This window comes from Myotis davidii, unplaced genomic scaffold (genome assembly GCF_000327345.1).
Source record: "Myotis davidii unplaced genomic scaffold, ASM32734v1 scaffold242, whole genome shotgun sequence".
Classification (NCBI taxonomy): Eukaryota; Metazoa; Chordata; class Mammalia; order Chiroptera; family Vespertilionidae; genus Myotis; species Myotis davidii.
This window is the reverse complement of record NW_006295821.1, coordinates 3136051-3155096: the sequence shown is the minus strand read 5'-3', so window position 1 is coordinate 3155096 and position 19046 is coordinate 3136051. Positions and strand designations below refer to the sequence as shown.

General features: G+C 35.7%; 1 protein-coding gene across 1 annotated transcript in view; it reads left to right on the top strand.

The window, feature by feature from the left end:
* Positions 1-19046, top strand: part of MYO16 (myosin XVI) — a 439204-nt gene that overhangs the window by 210431 nt on the left and 209727 nt on the right. Inside the window, exon 21 of the mRNA XM_006770695.2 lies at positions 18361-18433. Coding sequence (XP_006770758.1) covers positions 18361-18433 — 73 coding nt within the window. The remainder of the gene's footprint in view (positions 1-18360; positions 18434-19046) is intronic.

The window sequence follows — 19046 nt, the reverse complement described above, 5'->3', positions numbered from 1 at the left end:
AGGATGACAATGGTAACAGTGGGATTCAGCTCCCCAGAGTCTCACAACTAATGATTCACACTCTGAAGTGAGAAAAAAGAACAGGTTCAGTAGGAAGTAAACTTAAGGTCCTGTGTACTAGGTGAGCACATTCCCCTCCACTCTGACAACGTTAAATCTGCACAAAGCAGATCGTAGCAAGCCATGTAATATTCATCTTCAGAAAACGTGTACTTTTTCAGTAGGCGAGACTTGCTGTTCTTTCTTAGTTAGAGGGAACAAATTTCATGTATTTTTTTTTAGGGAAAAATCATTATAGCCTTGAAGAATGCTGCAGCTGGTTTAAGAAAGCAACCCCGCGTCAGCATTTTGCATAATCTGTATTGGTCTGAAGCCTCACTGAGTGGCGGAGAGGGCTGATCTTCACCTTGATGCTCTGAAACGAAAGGAAAGTGAACTAACTGGGTTAAGTCTGTATGTGGCTTAAGTTTCCATGTGGGGATTGTTCATAGTTTCGTTCTACTGAGTTCAGTATATATACAATTAGTTTTGGATATTTTGTGGTGTGTATGCACATGTTTGTTGACTTTCCAAGGATTTTTAAAGAGAAGAGAATATTTTTATTTATATTGAAGTAATAGCTAAATTTCCTAAGATTTCTATATTTCTGTGTCCATTGATACAATGAGGTAGCATTTAATGTACTTCCAAAATGTTATAGTGTATCTCAACTCTTTTTTAGTTCAAAGTCCAATTTGAGAATCCAATGAATGGCATAAACACACACACACACACACACACACACACACTTTTTAATGTAATTTCTCAGGATTACTAGGTTCCCTTTTCAATTAAAAAAATCTATGTATATGAGCTATAACAATTTTTCAAGTTCTTGATTTAAAAATTTAATAAATCCTGAATTAATAACTCCAACATGGTTCATAGTCTCCAGATATCTTTTTAAATTTTAGATGAAATTTATATTTAAAAAAAGTACACTGATGGGGGACATCTGCAATAGTGTCAACAATAAAAATTAAAATAAAAGATCTACTAAGATATCTTTTACAAGATGAGTAACATAATTTTTAAAACACTGCTCTGACAGTAGGCATGTGAATCTATTTTGTAAGATTATTTTTAGTATTTTAGGTTTTTCAGCTATAGCTAAATATTCCTCAAGGATCCTGTCCATTAGCAAGAGTGACTTAGTTTAGGGGCCTGAAGTTGGCGCTAAGGAGGGAGCATCTTTTGGTGTATGCAGACAAGCCATTAAAAATATCTCTACTACACTATTCCCACAGACCACCTATAAATACTTTACCTAATCTTATGACAATCTTCACATTCCATCTAAGGGTGTTTGTTTTTTTTCTGTGTAGGGGGATTTGTCATTACTTCTGCACCATATCCTGATGTTTTATAAGATGTATTAAGCCTAAAATTCAAATTAGGAGTCTGTGCATATGTGTATGTAGGGGTGTGAATGTGACTGTGCATGTAATTATTTTCTTCTTAAATTATTTAACATTATATATATATATAATGTCAGATGCCACCTATGACTTTTAAAAGTACTTGAATGTAGCCATCAGTAGTTATAAATGGTCCTTATAAAAGTGTAATTTGTTTTATCTTTTGCAAAGAAGTAAGGTCAGTTTGGGCAGGTTGATGCTTTGAGTTAGAAGTTTGAAGATTAATCTCCTCCAAGTAGGGTAGTCTCTGGGAGCATCCCAGGTGAGGAGAATTGTCCGCTATTGGGATTGGATCATCTCAGAGGATTTAATTACTCCCTGCCATGCTTCCTTACAGACAGCTCACTGTTCCTTTTCATACGTGTTTGTCATCATTCCCTCCAACAGGAAAGCTTAAAGTGGGCCATGGTCCTCTCCTTCTTGAGTCAGATGTTTAGGAAAGACTTTTTTTTTTATAGCAACATGATTTTTTAGAATGTTTGCATACCCCTCTCCCCACTCACTATAGAATGGAACTTGCACTGTATAATTATCACCTAATTCTAGATTTAAGAGTTTCTGTTCTTTGAAACTATCCACATTATTTGACTAGATGATCTGGAGCAATTCTAAAGAGTATGGGTGGGGCAGGGCTCAGTGACCATTATAAAGCAGAGGAATATTAAAATTAATTTAACTATTATTGCCCAACCACATGCATCTTTCCCGTAACACTCAAGGAATCACAGTGTGTAAGAGTTTGCAATGCCCCTCAGGTTTTTCAAGCTGAAATAAGTTAAAGAAACTTAATCTAAATGATAAACTAGAGGAGAATGGAGTAAGAATAAAACATCTAGAGATTAAATGTTTTTTCACTGTTATTTTGGTAATAAAATTAGAGATTAATTTTCTCAAGAAAACATCTGACCATATATCTTTAACATCACTTGGGGATCCTAAGTAAAATCAATCTCTCTCTCTCTCTCTCTCTCTCTCTCTCTCTCTCTCTCTCTCATTTAACAGACACAAAACTGGGAACAATGTGAAGTTTGTTTCTGAAGCAGGGATTGAATTTGTAAATCAGATTAAAAATCAAATATTTAATCTACTTATTAGTTTTAACTTTCTCCTTCAGCACTTTAATGAAATGATTATAAAGAATTAAAGTCGCCCTAGCCGGTTTAGCTCAGTGGATAGAGCGTCGGCCTGTGGACTCAAGGGTCCTGGGTTCGATTCCGGTCAAGGGCATGTATCTTGGTTGCGGGCACATACCAGTGTGGAGTGTGCAGGAGGCAGCTGATCGATGTTTCTCTCTCATCGATGTTCCTAGCTCTCTATCGCTCTCCCTTCCTCTCTGTAAAAAACCAACAAAATATATTAAAAAAAAAGATTTAAGCTCTTTAATAGAAATTATAAATAAGTAAATATTTCTGCAAGAAAGATCACAATGTAAAAATCTAGCCAATCAGCTCATAAATGATTAAGAGTTGGTAAAATATATTTTGTATATTACCTTATTAATGATATGTAAAGTACTTAATTTTAATAAATACATTTATATTAATATTGCCCAAATATCTTATAAAAATACTAAATCACCTGCTGTGCTGTTGTGAGGAAATGAAAGCAGACTTGCCTATTTTTTTCCATTTAACACATTTTTTTCATTAACTCTTACATTTGGGGGATGGATTTAATATAAAAAAACAGTACAAAGGGGTATAGGCAAGCCACTTACCACTATCTAGAATTTGCACTATTAACATTTGCTACTTTTGCTTCAGATTTTTATTAACATAAAAGAAATAGACTTGTAACGAAAAGCTGAATTTCTTTTTGTTTATCGGCTTAGGTTCATCCCTCTCCTTTTCACCCTAGAGACAGCAATAGCATCAATTCTGTGTAAACTTTCCACAATTTAGTTGCCTTTTTTTTTTGTTTATTTTGGTCTAGATATTGATTTTCCATAACAGCTATATAACATTGTGAATCATTAAGAATTTTAAAAATATGCTATCACACAGTACATTTTTTGCTGTACTTCCTTTTATAAGTTCACATGTTTTTGGATATTTAATTATATGGATACCTACAGAGCTAATTCATTCTTTCTAACTGCTGCACTAGTTCCTCTGGATGAAAAACATTCCAGAATATTCTCATGTTTCCCTTGTGATGGGCACTGAAGCCTCTTGTATTTTTTTCTCAATTATGATCAGTGTTGTATCATCATACATGGCTCCTGAGATACGTGTTTAAGGTTTCTCTGGGTTATTTATTAAGTGGCTGAATTTCAGGGAGAGCATTAATTTTCAGTTTCCTAATTATGAGTGAAGCTGAACATGGCAATACAGGTCATGCACTGCCCTGTGACATTATTTATCATAAACATTTTTCTGATACAAGATCATCTTACATTTTTTTCTAAAAATCTTTAGATTTTCAGGACAGCAGATATTTATTTGTATTTATATGAAGAATTAAGATAATTTTATATTTTAGTCAGATATTTAATTATCCCTACCTCACTTATTAGAAATGCTTTTACACCCCCTCCTGATTTTTAATCTATTTGACTGAAACTGTAACAATAATATATTGTTTTAATAAGTAAATTTTTATAAGTTCTTATTTTTATTTGTTTTGGATATATATATATCCAAATTCATATATATGAATTTTATTATCACTTTGACTGAGCCTATGAAAAATTCTTTTGGGATTTTGACTAAAAATACACTTACAGATTAATATGGGGAGAGTTGGCCATTTTAGGCTGTTGATTTTTCTCCTCCACAAATATCTGCATTTCTATTTATTCCTGTGTTCTTTCATTCTTTAAATAATGTTTGTATTTGTAATCAATTTTTTACACATTTTTATTTAAAATTTTTCTGAGTGCTTGTGCTTTTTCTTGCTATGATGAGTGCTATTTTTCTATTACATTTTAATTTATTTATTAGGATACTCAATCTTGAGTTTCATATGTTGATGTTATATACAGAAACCCTGCTGACTTTTCTTATTAGTTCTAAGAATTTTCTTGTGTAATATCTTACTATTTTATGATCATAATTATTTTTTTCTCTTCATTTTCTCTGATGTCTCTTATTTGTTCTTCTTACTTAATTGCATTGGCCGGCACTGCCAGTACAATGTTGAAGATTTGTGGTGAGAGTGGATATTCTTGTCTTATTTCCAAATTGATGTAATGCTTCTAAATATTTGTCATTATGTAATCTGTTTACTTAGGGTTTCAATAGATAATCTTTGTTGAGTATCTTCAATCATGGATGTAAATTTTTATCTAATGTTTTCCCTTTACTTAATAAGGTTATTATAATGATTCTTCCCTTTTCTTTGCTCAGGTGGCAAATTGTATTGATGTAAATTATTTGATGTTGAGTGATTCTTCATTTACAGTGTCAACCCTATTTGGTCATAATGTAGTAGATTTAATTTTCTAGTTTTTATTAAGGAAGTTTGCATTTATTTTCATTAGTGAAATGAGTTCTATTTTTTTTTCTTTTTATATAATCCTTTGCTGTCAGGTTTATATTAAAAAGTAAATTGTATAGATTTTTCTAAAATGGTTTGCACTAAATGAAGATGAGATGCTCCTTCAATGTACAGTGAAACTCTCCTTAAAACCTTTTGGGCGGTAGGCGTGGATTGATTTTGAATATTAATTATTTTAAAGTTTATAAGTCAGTCAGATTACGTTTTTGTCATTTATATTTTCTCGAAAATTGTCCACTTTAAGATTTTAAGTTTATTCATCAAATAAATTAACTTCATTTTATAATCCTTTAATCTGACTTCTAGCTGTCATTTGACCCTTTTGCATTCCTGATATTGTTTACTTATCCCTTTGCTCCATTCTCATTGATAAGTCTTTCTTGAAACTTGCCTATAAGGATTTCTTTTTTCAAAAAAAACAAACAACAAACTCATTTTGTTTTGTTGTCATTTCTCATTTTTATGTTTTTATTAATTTCTGCAGTTTTATTATATCCCTGTTTTGACTTTCTTTGAATTTTATTCCTCTGTTTTCTTCTGACTTCCTGAGTGTAATGTTTGTTTCAGATTTTCTGATGATTGGTTAACCCTGGGTCTATAAAGAATCTCTTAAGTATCTACTGAATGCATTCCAGACACTTTCTATGCAGCTTCCTTTGTTGTTTAGCTCTAAATATTTTGTTTTTATGTTGTTTCAGAGATAAAATAACAAGCAGCTTGTTAGAAAGATAAATTTGACACACCATGTTTTTCTCTCCTAATCCAAAGTCAGGAGTCCCCCCCCCCAATTAAATAATGAGATTTCTTTGATTCTTATGAATACAGTATAAGTGACTTCTATTTCTGCATAGACTTATTTAAATCATGGTGAACATTGCCATGGCAACCAAACTATACAAGTTAGCAAAATAACTGAGACAAACCTTCTTTCTAAATAATTCTCCTTCTGTTTCATTTCCTTACCAAAACACCCATATGCATGATTTCCTAAAGAGCTAAGAACCTTTTCTCTAAAATCATATATTTGTTTTTCATTATTTTGTGAGATTCATTTTTCTTCAAACAGAAGGATTCAGAATGATAAACAAGATTAGAGATTGACCAAAGCGTTACATATATTATAACACCCAAATGTAATTTTCAATGACCAAATAATAAATACAAAATAATCGTTAAAAATTTACCACACTTTTTATAAAAATTACCATATACTCTGGACACAATAATGATTAAATTTAATTATTGATCATGATAATGTGACAAATTGCTTCAAGAATAATATAGCTTATTGAAGCAATAAATATATATGCTTTTCCCATAAGCACATGTTTTCAGGTAATGGGATAAAAATAATATTTGTCATATCTATGAGAATATGGCACTTTTAGTATCAAACAGGAGTTGGTTTTTCCTTTTTGATAATGACTATTGTGTGATTTGCAAATATTATTTGAGAGCCAAATAAACTTAACAAAAGTGTAAGAAATTCAGTGATTTATAAGGCTAATCAAAACCTTCTAGAATTCTACTTTTCTAGTTCTTTTTTGGGTCAGGAGTGCAGAGGGTAAAGCTTGTATATTTTATACAAAGCAAATAATTCATTGCATTGCTAGCCATGCCTGCTTTCTTGTTTCATTTCTAACTGGGGAAATGCATTTGGCCTCTCTTCAACCCCCTGATAACCTGTCTTGCTCAATAGAGTTAACCAAATCTGTATTTATTATGCTCCTCTGTGCCTGTCATTTGGGCACAGTGGCAGTTCTGCCAGAATAAATAATGCTGCAGTGCCATTCAGAAATGAGAACAGAATGTCCCATTCTGGCTCTTGGTGACCCTGCCTCTCCCTGAAGACAACACCAGGAAGGAAATGTCAGTACCACAATTTAAATACTATTTGCCTTTTTCCAATATAATTTTCTAAATGAGAAGGATGAGCTTTTCAACTAAAGGACATTTTTTAGTTTTTGTCGGCTCTATGCTTTTAACTTTCCCATCTTCACATACTATCTTATTGAAAGGACATTTTCCAAGCCTGGCTTCTTTATGTGTGCTGATGCAATAAGTGGTGAAGGTGTAATTATTGTGCTTATCATTTGTTGGATATTACCTAGACATTAGTGAGGCTTTGAGCTGAGGATCATCACATTTAATATTGACATTAGCTATGTGGTAGGTCTTATTGTCTCCCTTTCTCAGATAAAGAAACTGGATTTCAGAGAGTTTAAGTAAGTGGTCCAAGTCACACAGCCACAAAGTGATGGACTTGATGCATAAACCCCAGAATGTCAGACTTTAATACCTGAGTTTTTCCCAAAAACCTTCCAACCTTGAAGGCTGTCAGAAGAGTGATACAAAAATCATGGTTTTAAAACTAAATTTTAAAAAATTAATCTTTTGAACTATAGATTATTTCTTTATTTCCAATAAAATTATTATTTAAAATATCTATGTATAGGCATGCCCCAAAGGGCAAAACTGTTCTCTCTTCCTGTACCTGGGCTCCTAGCATCCTGCAAAGTACTTTGCAAAACTAGTTGTAAGTGCGTATTCATGGAAGAAGTGAATGAACTAACAAATGATTAGTTAAAAGCCATTCTTAGAAGAGACATTGGTGGATTGCAAAAATAATCCCACTTGTTTATTCTTCTCTAGATCCAAGTTCTATGCAATATAACTTTGATACTTCCCTTATCAAGAGGTCAAGTCTAATTTCTCTCCATTTGAGCTGCCCTTGTGGCTTGTTCTAGCCCAGAGAATACAGCAAACCGGAGACTGTGCCAATTCCGAGCCCTTGCTGCAATCTGTTTTCTCTGATCCCTGTCATTGCCATGTGCATAAGCCCAGGCTTGCTTGCAGAAGATGAGAGACACTTTGTTAGCCAGCCAACTCCGGGCATTTGGTGAGGTCATCCTAGACCTGCCACCCTAGCCAGGCCACCCAAATTGACAAGAGGACCTACAGACCATAATACATACTTGTTGTTTTCAGCCACTGTGTTTTGGGGTGGTTGGTTATCCAGCAACATATACTTGCTACAAGTCACTGATTACTTTAAATGTCATAGCTCCTACTTTGAACCGTAAATTGTGCGTATGTACATTTGAAGGTGATTGCTAGAAGGCGAGCTCTTCATTTCAGAGATGATTTGAGAGATGCTGAGATGAACCCCCTTTTTAGTGTTTTCAAATGCTGTTCCATTGTCTTCTTGGCAGCAAACTCCCCAGCCTTTGGGTGATGAAGTATAGTGGTGAGGTTTCACTATATATTTTAATTGACAGATTGAAATAGGCTTGCCTTTCCATTTCCAAAGCAATTATTTTGAGTTCTTCCTCAACACCCGCCCCCTACCATTGCCAAAAGTTGACCCAACTGCCTATAACGGTCTTACTGCACCAATCTAACATGAAGAAGAGCCTGGCCAGCATGGCTCAGTGGTTGGGTGTTGACCTCTAAACCAGGAGGTCATGGTTCAGTTCTGGGTCGGGGCACATGCCTGGGTTGTGTGCTTGATTCACAGTGTCGGGCATGCAGGAGGCAACCAATAAATGATTTTCTCTCATCATTGATATACCTATCTCCCTCTCCCTCTACTTCCTCTCTGAAATAAAAAAAAATATTTTTTTAAAAAGAAGAGGCAAAATAAGATTAATCAGTCCAGGCAAGTCTTCATGACCAGGAAGAACTAGTTGTTTTAGGAATTCTCCTAAATGTCCACTGAGTTAAATGGCCCATTCTTAAGGCTCAGCCAGCAGCCCACAACATTTTCACCATGCTTTATCACAGAAATGCTCCCTCTGCAAATCAGCCTCATGAACTTACACCATAATGGGTGAAACCTGAAGTCGTCCTCTGTGACCTAAATTATGCTAGAATTTGTCAAATTCAATGGATCCTTAAGTCTTAGAACTGTTACTACCACTGTTAGTGGGTGAATTTTAAAGGTTACAGATCAGATCACACCTGTAAATTCTCGTAATCATGACCTCGGTTAGCTCACTGCTCTTAGTGGCTCTACCCTATCAAATCCAAGCCCCAGCAAAATGCTAGACTCCATTGAAAGTCTAGACTTCTGCCTGGGATGCACCCACTGAACATAAGCATTTGCCATGGCCAGCTATCTCTGCCTAGAAGTGCTTAGTAAGCATTCACTCATAGGGGAACTTCCTCTCCAGGAATTCGTAATCACAGCTGAACATCAGAAAAAAAATTGCAAATGAAGTGCTTTGTTGGCCTCCTGAGAACTACTCCCACCAAACCTACTTGGATTACCCACCCCTGTTGGGATCCTGGCTTTACTCTGCCTTCCAAACCAGACCTGCCAGACCCACACCTTTTGAGTTTTCCTACATTTTATCCTGAATATTCCTTGACTGACCTTGGTTGTATACCACTACTCAAAAAAACAAAACATGAACTACAAATACACCTTCAGAATTCACTGTCCTTTAAATCCTCTCCTCTCCTTGATGTGTGTGGATCCTTTCAGGAATCTCTCAAATACACCAGGTCAACCTGGCCCAAGTCCTGAATTCTGTGGCTGGGCTTTGTTTGAGGTCATCTACCATGGACACAGACCAACAGGAAAGGAGGGGGCATTTCCTTGACATAAGCTACACAATTCCTGCATCTTCATACAGGTTTTTATTTATCAAAGGTAGTCCAAACGCAATGATACAGGCTACTAATTTAGAGGCATCCTATATAGTAAAAGTCTAATACGCTAAGTGTCCGGTCATCCAGTAGGCCATTCAACCAATCAAAGTGTAATATGCTAGTAACATGCTAAGGCTGCTCAACCGCTCCCTATGACATGCACTGACCACCAGCGGGCAGACAGTCAACCAGTTGACCAGTTGCTATGATATGCACTGATCACCAGGGGAGTGTGCCTAAGCCGTCAGTCAGACATCCCCCGAGGGCTCCCAGACTGCGAGAGGGTGCAGGCTGGGCTGAGGGACCCCCTTAAATGCATGAATTTCGTGCACCGGGCTTCTAGTATAGATATAACACTACTTGTCACTGTATGGCATATGGAATGATATAGTTGGTCACTGGCTTTGTGACTGCAAGGATAAACCACAAAAAACCTACAGCTGTGTTGATTTCATGCTATGGTTGTCATTTTGTTTTGCTTTTCCCAAAAGCTCTCAGGCAGATTGTGTGTGCCTGAAGAAAATACATCACCTCTCCTTATACCAGCATGCATCAACAATGGGGAACCTCCCTCTAGTTTCTCCCTGACTCAGTTAGCCAGATAATTGATTGAACACAATAACTTACTTCTCCTTATTTTTGTTGTGGGAACTATAGTCACTAGTCTGAAAGCATTCCCAAGAAATGCAACTCTGCTTTCAAAGAGCAGTAGGTAGTTGCCAAAAGAGTCAGCAGACATAGGAGGAGGATAGATATAAATCTCCAACACAAATGAAAATGGTAATGGGATAAATACTGTCGTAATTATATTCAACTGCTTGGAAAATGTATTTCTATCTCTTCCTTGACCTCTGGGCCAGTCTAACATCTTGTTGGTAATTGTCTTCCCTACTGATGTCTTTATATTAATAAATGGGTCTTGAACCTCTCATATTAGCCAAGGTCAACTGTAAGAAGGGTCACTATTCTAACATCATGTTAGATTTGACAGTACCAACATGAACATGCATTTCAGTGCTTCTTATTTAACAAATATTCAACTACTAATCTCTCTATCCCTTTGCATAGTCATGATCATAGTGAGCGTATCTTTTTTATTGTTTTATTGAAGTATAACATAGGTAAAGTGCACATATTCTGCACACATTTCAATGGATTTTACATATGCGTGACCATGTAACCTCCACATAGACTGAGATGTAGAATCTACCTAGCACTGCAGAAGGCTTCGTGCACTGTTTAATGCCTGGCTTATTTTGCTCTATGTTATGTATGTGAGATGCATCTACAATGCTGAGTGTAGTGGTAGTTCATTCTTATTCTATTCCTGAGCAGTGTTCCTTTGTAAAAACATGTATGGACCTACCACTATTATTTATTCTACTGTTGATGGACACTTGGGTTGTCTCCAGGTTTTGAATATATAAATAAAGCAGCCATGAATATTCTTGGGCATGTGTTATGGTGGACACACGCACTCATTCTCCTGGATCCATGCCCAGGAGTGGGATTTCTGGGTCATTCAGCAGGCATGTGATTTTGCATTCATAGTGAATTCACATCATGTTCAAAATTACAAATTTCAGCTGCCACCACCCATGTTTGAGGGGTTCCAATTACTCCACACCCAATACATACACTTTGTATTTGTATCCTTTTTATTGTAATAACCATCCACACTTCTCTCTATTCTTTATAACTGTCATCCCTTTTAATAACGGCATAATACTTAGTGGAGCAGTGATCTAATAATTTACTTAAGTAGTCTGCTATTGTTCTGAAATGAGGGTTGTTTTAGACTAGGGATGCAAGAGTGGATATACACTAAATATTATTTATAGTTCTAAAAGAGTAAATTGTATGGTAGCTTGATCTCTGTTTCTGGATATATATAATACACACACACACACACACACAGCAGGTTTACTGGTTAATAATGCAGATTTCTTTCAATAGATGGAGTTACATATATGTTGATATATATGCAATTTGGTATGTATGCTATTTTGTTGTATTGACAACAAGCTTCAAAACTTCATATGTCAAATTTGCTAAAGGTGTTAACATCATAGATATTTTTACACTTAAAAATGTCCAATTTGACCAAAAAAAGAGCATTTGCAGGAAGTTATAATTCCTTACTTGATTTTGAAGAAAAGTACTGCTGAAAGCTTCGGGAAGCTTATGGTGAATATGCTCCTTCTCAAGATACGTGTGAACGCTGGTTTAAATGCGTTAAAAGTTATGATTTCGATGTGAAAACAAGGAATGTCGAGGTCAACCAAAAAAGTTTGAAGACCAGCAATTACAATCATTATTGGATGAAGATGCATGTCAAACTCAAAAACAACTTGCAGAAAAATTAAACGTTGCTCAGTAAACAATTACAAGCAATGGAAAAGCTTTTAAAGGAAGAAAATGGGTGCCACATCAATTGAACGAAAGACAAATGGAAAACCGAAAAGACTTTTCAAGATGACGCACCATCACACACTTCAAAACCAGTTAAAGACACTTTAAAAGATCTTGCCTGGGAAGTATTAACCCGCCCGCTGTATTCACCAGACCTTGCTCCTTCAGATTACGACTTGTTCTGATCGATGGCACACGCACTTTCTGAGCAGCACTTCAAAACATACAAAATGGAAAATTGGGTCTTTGAATGGTTTGCCTCAAACAAAAAATGTTTTATTGGGACGGTATCCACAAATTACCTGAATGATGGGGGAAAATGTGTAGCTAGTGATGGACATTACTTTGAATAAAGCACTTTTGATGTTTCTCTTGAAATTATCGTGTTTTCTTTGATTACAAAATCCACTATTATTAACTAGTACACCTAGTATATATTTAGTGGAGCTTATAATAAATAAGGACATATGTTTATTAAAAGTATTAATGCTTTTCAGCTATGCTAGCTTTCACTGATAAGAATGGCTTAAGTGATCTTTGTACTCTTATTCTTGGAGAGAGTTCCTTTCCTGGTTTATCTTTGTAGGTCAGAATTAGACCTGTTCATAGGACCAGCAATTGGAAGCAGCTTTATGTAGTTCTTCATAGGGCTTACATATAGAGGAGCTCATGTTAGACAGCCTGAATTCACATCCTGGCTCCCTCTAATGCTAATGTGCCCTTGGATAACTTAAATCTTCACTCTATCCCAGTATTCTCCTCTGTAAAATGGGGTGTCACTGTACTTATCTCTTAGGGCAGGTTTTAAGGCTCAATGAGGTAAGATATTTTTAATGCTCATACAGTGCTTGGTACACATTAGCTCTAGTGTCCATCCCCACCTCAGGATTTTCTCATATATCCAGGTTAATTACCTGTACATTTCATCTAAAGGGCTTTCCAAATTTTACTTACTAACTTCTTCTTTTAGTGCAGAATAAGTACAAGGAAAGCCCATGTCTAAGAATGATGTTGGTATGTGCAGTACCACAAAGGATAGAAAGAGGCAGACAGCTGCTTTGGTCAACACTTCCACCCCATCACCCAGCTTCTAGATCAGCTTGTCAGCAAGTGCAGTCTCTTTCCTTTCTTTCATACATGTGTTCAGAAAATTATAAGCCTCAGGTACTTTCTTCAGTCAAAGAATAAAAGAGATTAACTCCAAAAGTATGCAGTTCTGTAGTCACACCTCTCCACCCCGAGTTCCTCCCATAGGCTAGAGAAAACCCTGGGAGAGCTGCTGTAGAATGGGCAGAATTAGCCTCCACAGTGAATGTGCTTTGTTAATGAAAAATATAACATATTAATTGAATTCTTCAGCACATTTGTAGCAGTTAGTAAATGCCATAGCATAGCCCAACATCCCCCAAGGACTTTGCAGCACTAACCTCTGTGTAACTTCTCTGATCCCCAGGGTAGTGTGTCTGAACAGCCAGGTTGCTCAAGCCTGGAATGCTTTCATATTTCATTCTGACCCTGTCTGGTGTCCGACAGGTCACTGATCAGTTGAAGAGGCTGATTCAATTCTAGCTCAATCTCAGATCTTTATGCAAAGCAGGATCCAGCTATTTCCTAACATGACAACAAATTTAGGTAACCCTCTAGTTAATTCCATTGCCTAGGACAGTGATGGCGAACCTTTTGAGCTTGGCCTGTCAGCATTTTGAAAAACCCTAATTTAACTCTGATGCTGTTCACATATAGAAATTTTTTGATATTTGCAACCATAGTAAAACAAAGATTTATATTTTTGATATTTATTTGATATATTTAAATGCCATCTAACAAAGAAAAATCAACTAAAGAAAATGAGTTCGAGTGTCACCTCTGACACGCGTGTCATAGGTTCACCATCACTGGCCTAGGATGATTACAGTTAAAATCTGACTTGCCCATACCACCAGATCTCTCCGCCCAAATAAAACGAGCTCATCCATGATTTAAGGTGCATATTCTATTTAATTCAGAACTCACCCCTTCCCGTATTCACGCATGGAAAACAACAACAAAACCAGAAAGATGCTTTGGCACTTAATATTTTTTGTCTGATATAAAAGGTGTTGTACTTTATTAATAAGTTAATGCAAGTGAGACAATTATGTTAAACATCATGAATGCCCTCAGGAGAATTCTAAAGAAGAATTTGAACTAAAACAGACCATCACATTAATATGTTAATTTTGCCTATAGGATTGAATCCTGGTTGATCAGATGACCTCTGCTCCTCCTTGCTAGAAATTGGATGTTGAGTTAAATGCCTGTGTAATATGAGTCAAGATATCAATAAGAGAAATGACAGTAATGCTGACTGCGACATAGTATGGGCACTTTGCTGGCTGCAAATTCTTGTCACCCTCCTGCCAAGGTTGCTATTACAAAAACAGACACATATTTCATTCAATCATAAATGATGAAATAGATTTTTGAAAAAAATGAACACATTATGTCTGTCAGTAGTTGCAAAAGTAACCCTTAGAATGCATTAAACCTGCATTTAATTTTTCTCCTGAAAATGATCTTTCCTTCCTTACCTTCATTTTTTTTATAATGGCATTTAATTTTGTAACTAAATGTAATTTAGAATGCACTATCTATGAAATCTGAAAAAAATCATTAAAAAGGAGTGCTCTTTAAATCAAATGTATGCTAGCCTCAATTACTAATAACTTACTTCCCCCGATCTGAACCAGAATCTTTTAACATATTTTTCTCACTCACATACCTGCTTGGCCTCAGCATCCTTCCTCTGCTTGTCAACAGGAAGTCTGTCCTAGGAGAAGGAGAAGGGCGTATGTAGTGACATTGTGTCGCCAGTAGCCCTTGCCCTTTCCTCTAACTCCTATCAACATTACGTGCTGTAACTCCAGGGCCACTGCTGCCAAGGACAGCTGGGAACCAGCCAGGGAAGTCACACATGAAATCGTGACAGAAGTTGGCTGGAAGCATCATACTAGGACCAGCATTAGGGCGCACCCCTGCTTCTTTCTCTTCTGATCTCAGGGTCCCTGTTGCACCTGCCATCACTGGGCAAGCAGACACCTTTCGTGCTACACTCTTCTCTGTCCTTAAGGGCATCGTTGGCCTTTCCTCCACCAGTTCACAGAATACCCAACATGCATTTAATCATATAGATTTTTAAGTAAAGTTAATGATAAAGAGTATTATAATACCCGATATAGAACATTTAAAATTTTGAGATATCAGCTCTAGGTGTACTGTTTAAGACATTTACTGTTAACTTTTCCTGTGTTAATAATTTACTTTTTTAACATGGTTGAAATTATACTATAAGTTACTGTAAATATACAAAAGGTATAAATTTTGTTCCAGTGGCTAGTTTTTAGCTTATTGTTCAAGAACATTTACCATGCACTTACAGTGTCCTTATAAACATCAATTGAATATTTACTGCTTATAAAAATAATATTGTTTCACTATAGAAACCTTAGACAGTTCAGAATGGTAAAAAGTAATAAATAAAACCATCTCTATTTCTTCTTCTCAGCCTAATTGTATGTTTTTTCTAGATTTTCTGGAGATATAATTGGGTTATTCTTTATACAGAGCGTATTTGTTGCTTTCTATTAACTTGAGAGTTTTACTAAATTAATTCATCATAGGATGCATGCCATCTAATTAATTGTGTCTTTAGTATAGGATATTTATTATTCCTTTTTTGTTTTTGCTGCTGTAATTAAGATAACAATGAACATTCTTGTTCATAGTATTTAATTACAATTCTGGTATTTGTGTTAGTATAGGTTCCTATATATGAAAGTATTGGTTCAAATGAAATGAACATTTCAAAATTTTTACCACATAACTTAATTGTTTTTTTAAGAAGGCTTTACCAATTTAAATTCCTAACAAAAGTGTATGAGACTTTATCATCCTAAGTTTTAAAATATTATTTACTTTGCAATTTTAATGAGATTGATGTTTTTTTATATGCTTGTTAGCCATTTATAATCCTTCTATTAGCCACTCTCTTCATTTTTATAGCAAGTTTAAACAACTGATTTTCAAAAAACAATTTCCAGTTATTGGAGGTATCATGTATGCTAGCTATTATCTTAGAACTTTATTTGCATCTCCTCTAATTGTAACAGCAATCTAGCTAGACACATATTACTGGTTATCTTAGTTTTATAGATGATAAAACTGCAGCTCAGAAAATTTAAGTAACTTACCAAAGTTATCTAACTAAAAAGTGTTTGAACCAGGATTCCTACCCAAAACAAAACAACACCCACGCCTGACAAGCTTCATTACTAAGCTCCTGCAAGAGAAACAGTGCAGCTCATAACATGGGAAATACACAACACATACACGCACACGCACACACACGCGCGTGCACACACACACACACACACACCCCAAAACAAAGCAACACCTCAGCCCAAACCTCCGCATCATTGTTACCACTGAGTGGACATCACTCCCAGCCTCGCTCCATGTACATTCTAAAGAGGGTAGGCCGGAAAGAAGCATGAATGGAGATTATATCTGACTGCACACATGTGTCAATAGATTGAGAAAAATGTCTATGAGAATGAATGACACAATGCATTTTAAAATAATACCTCTAACAGAATTTCATTTTATACTATTTATACTGCAAAAAATTTTTTTGTGTTTGTATAATCATACTTTTAAACATTTTCCTTTGGTTTTTCCCAGAATTGAAAGCAAAACAAAATCATATTTCTTTATTGTTGTTGTTGTTTTTACATTTATAGTTTCTTGTTCTAACATTTAACTCTCTAACCATGTACAATTTATTTGGGCACACAGGGTGAGGTTTAGTTTCTTCTAAAAAACTAAATGCATTACCTACAGGCATCCAATGGATGACTCTTCCTTCCCCCACTGCTGTATATTCTTTGTCATGTGAAGTCCATATTAAGGACTTTTAAAATGCTTTCCCTTCTGCATCTGTAGCTCATATTTGTACCATTGACAACAAATCATCTTAGAGGCAGGATATCACATAATCAATACTCTAACTGACAGACCCTAAGCAGCGGTTCTCAACCTGTGGGTTGCGAACAATGAAAATACATCCTGCATATCAGATATTTACATTATGATTCATAACAGTAGCAAAATTACAGTTATGAAGTAGCAACGAAAATAATTTTATGGTTGGGGGTCACCACAACATGAGGAACTGTATTAAAGGGTCGCGGCATTAGGAAGGTTGAGAACCACTTTCAGAAAGGATTATGATTATGTTCTGATTGTGAAAACAAAATCCAGATACAAATGAGTCCATTGCCAATGTGCTCCTGTAGTTTGGACAAATCAAGTGGAGAGAAAACCACCAAAGTCTGCATGAGCAAGGGTGGTGGTATTGAATGATAGGCACCATAATGATGACGAGATACCACACTCACTGGCAGAAAAGGTGGAGAACAGGGGTCCCAATGCTCTGGACCAGCGATGTGGAAGGGGTGAGGGGTGTGCCCTCCTGGCCACCAGCATTCCAGAATCATCATCCATCATTGAGGGCTTTCTTTGCAAGGATAATCCTCATGCACATTCCTTCGTGCTGCCACCACACTGCTCACAGAAGCCAGGTTGTCAGGGCTGCTGTCACCAACTAGGTTTTCTTTCTTCTTTCCTCACTCTCTACGAGGGTTCCAACATCTGTGATTTAAACCGTCCAAGACTGTTGCAAATTCCAGTGTAGTTTACATTGGCAAGGAAAAAGTACCACAAGGTACTTGATTGATTTCTTTCAATTTTACAACCAAGTTGCATGTTCTTTCTTCTTTATTCGTAAGAATTCCTTTAGGAAGATCATAATATGAATTTTGAAGAGGCTGAATTTAATCTATCAAAGAATAAGCATGTGGCTTATCATTTACCTCATATTGTACCTATGTGTGATGAAGAAATTGCTTGATTCCTGCTTGTGTAACCTAACAAGATAAAGTATTAGCAGATGAGAGCCATTTAGCAGGTGGGCACAAATACCTTTAGAGAAAGGAAATCTAGAAAAGACACAGGACTGTTTCAGAAAAGCAAATATTAAGCCACCCCATGTATTTTTATATTTTAAACTTAGAAATCAATTTCTTTTAGTGTTCTCTGTTTGAATCAAGGCATTAAAATAGCACTTTCCCCTCTAATTTTCAGAGTTTTTCATCGAACTCTTCGGTAATTATTTGCATGCTGGTACTTGAAATTAGCAGGGTTATGCTAAGTGGCCAGATTTCTCTGTTCTGAAGTAGCAAGGGGCAGGGGGTCCTGTAAGAGCTTGAAGTATGCCTACTCACTTTTTCATTGCTCATTTCAGCATGCAGACTTTGCATATCGGAATATTGGACATCTTTGGTTTTGAAGAATTTCAAAAGAATGAATTTGAACAAGTAAGTGTTTGTTTTTGAAATTTGATAAACTTTATAATGTTTTCCCCCTCTAATCAGTTAGCTGTTTTTAATTCATTAGAGACTATTTGCATAATTGCTTTCAAATACATAATTAAAAGAAGTACTTTGCCATTCTGTTTTAAAATTAATGTCTCTGCTTTGTTGACAGTTTATCGTTTTTTATGTGATCTTGTAAGGAACTGGCATAATCGTATTTTTGAAACAGAGGCACTTGTTTTGAAAGACAATGCTTGATGAAGCGCTGAGTTGTGCTTATGCTGTTTCAAGTAGGTCAGAGAGACAGACGGAGGGCATCTGTATTTGAAATCAGGGCAAAGATCTTCAGAAAGCTTGGCCAAAAAATCAGAATGGAAATACTCTCTTATGCTAAATGCTGTTATTTGTAGGTTCATCTTTACGTGACATGCATACATATGACTATGTCAAACTCATGGAAATAGATTAAAGAGGCATTGATTATTTTTAATCCATTTACAATTTAGGGCACCTTGAAAGGTACTAATTTGTTTATGTATCTTAATAATACTGGATAAATAGTTTGATCAAGTTAAATATATCTAAAAATTAAGTGTTAAAGAAGAGAGTAGAAATA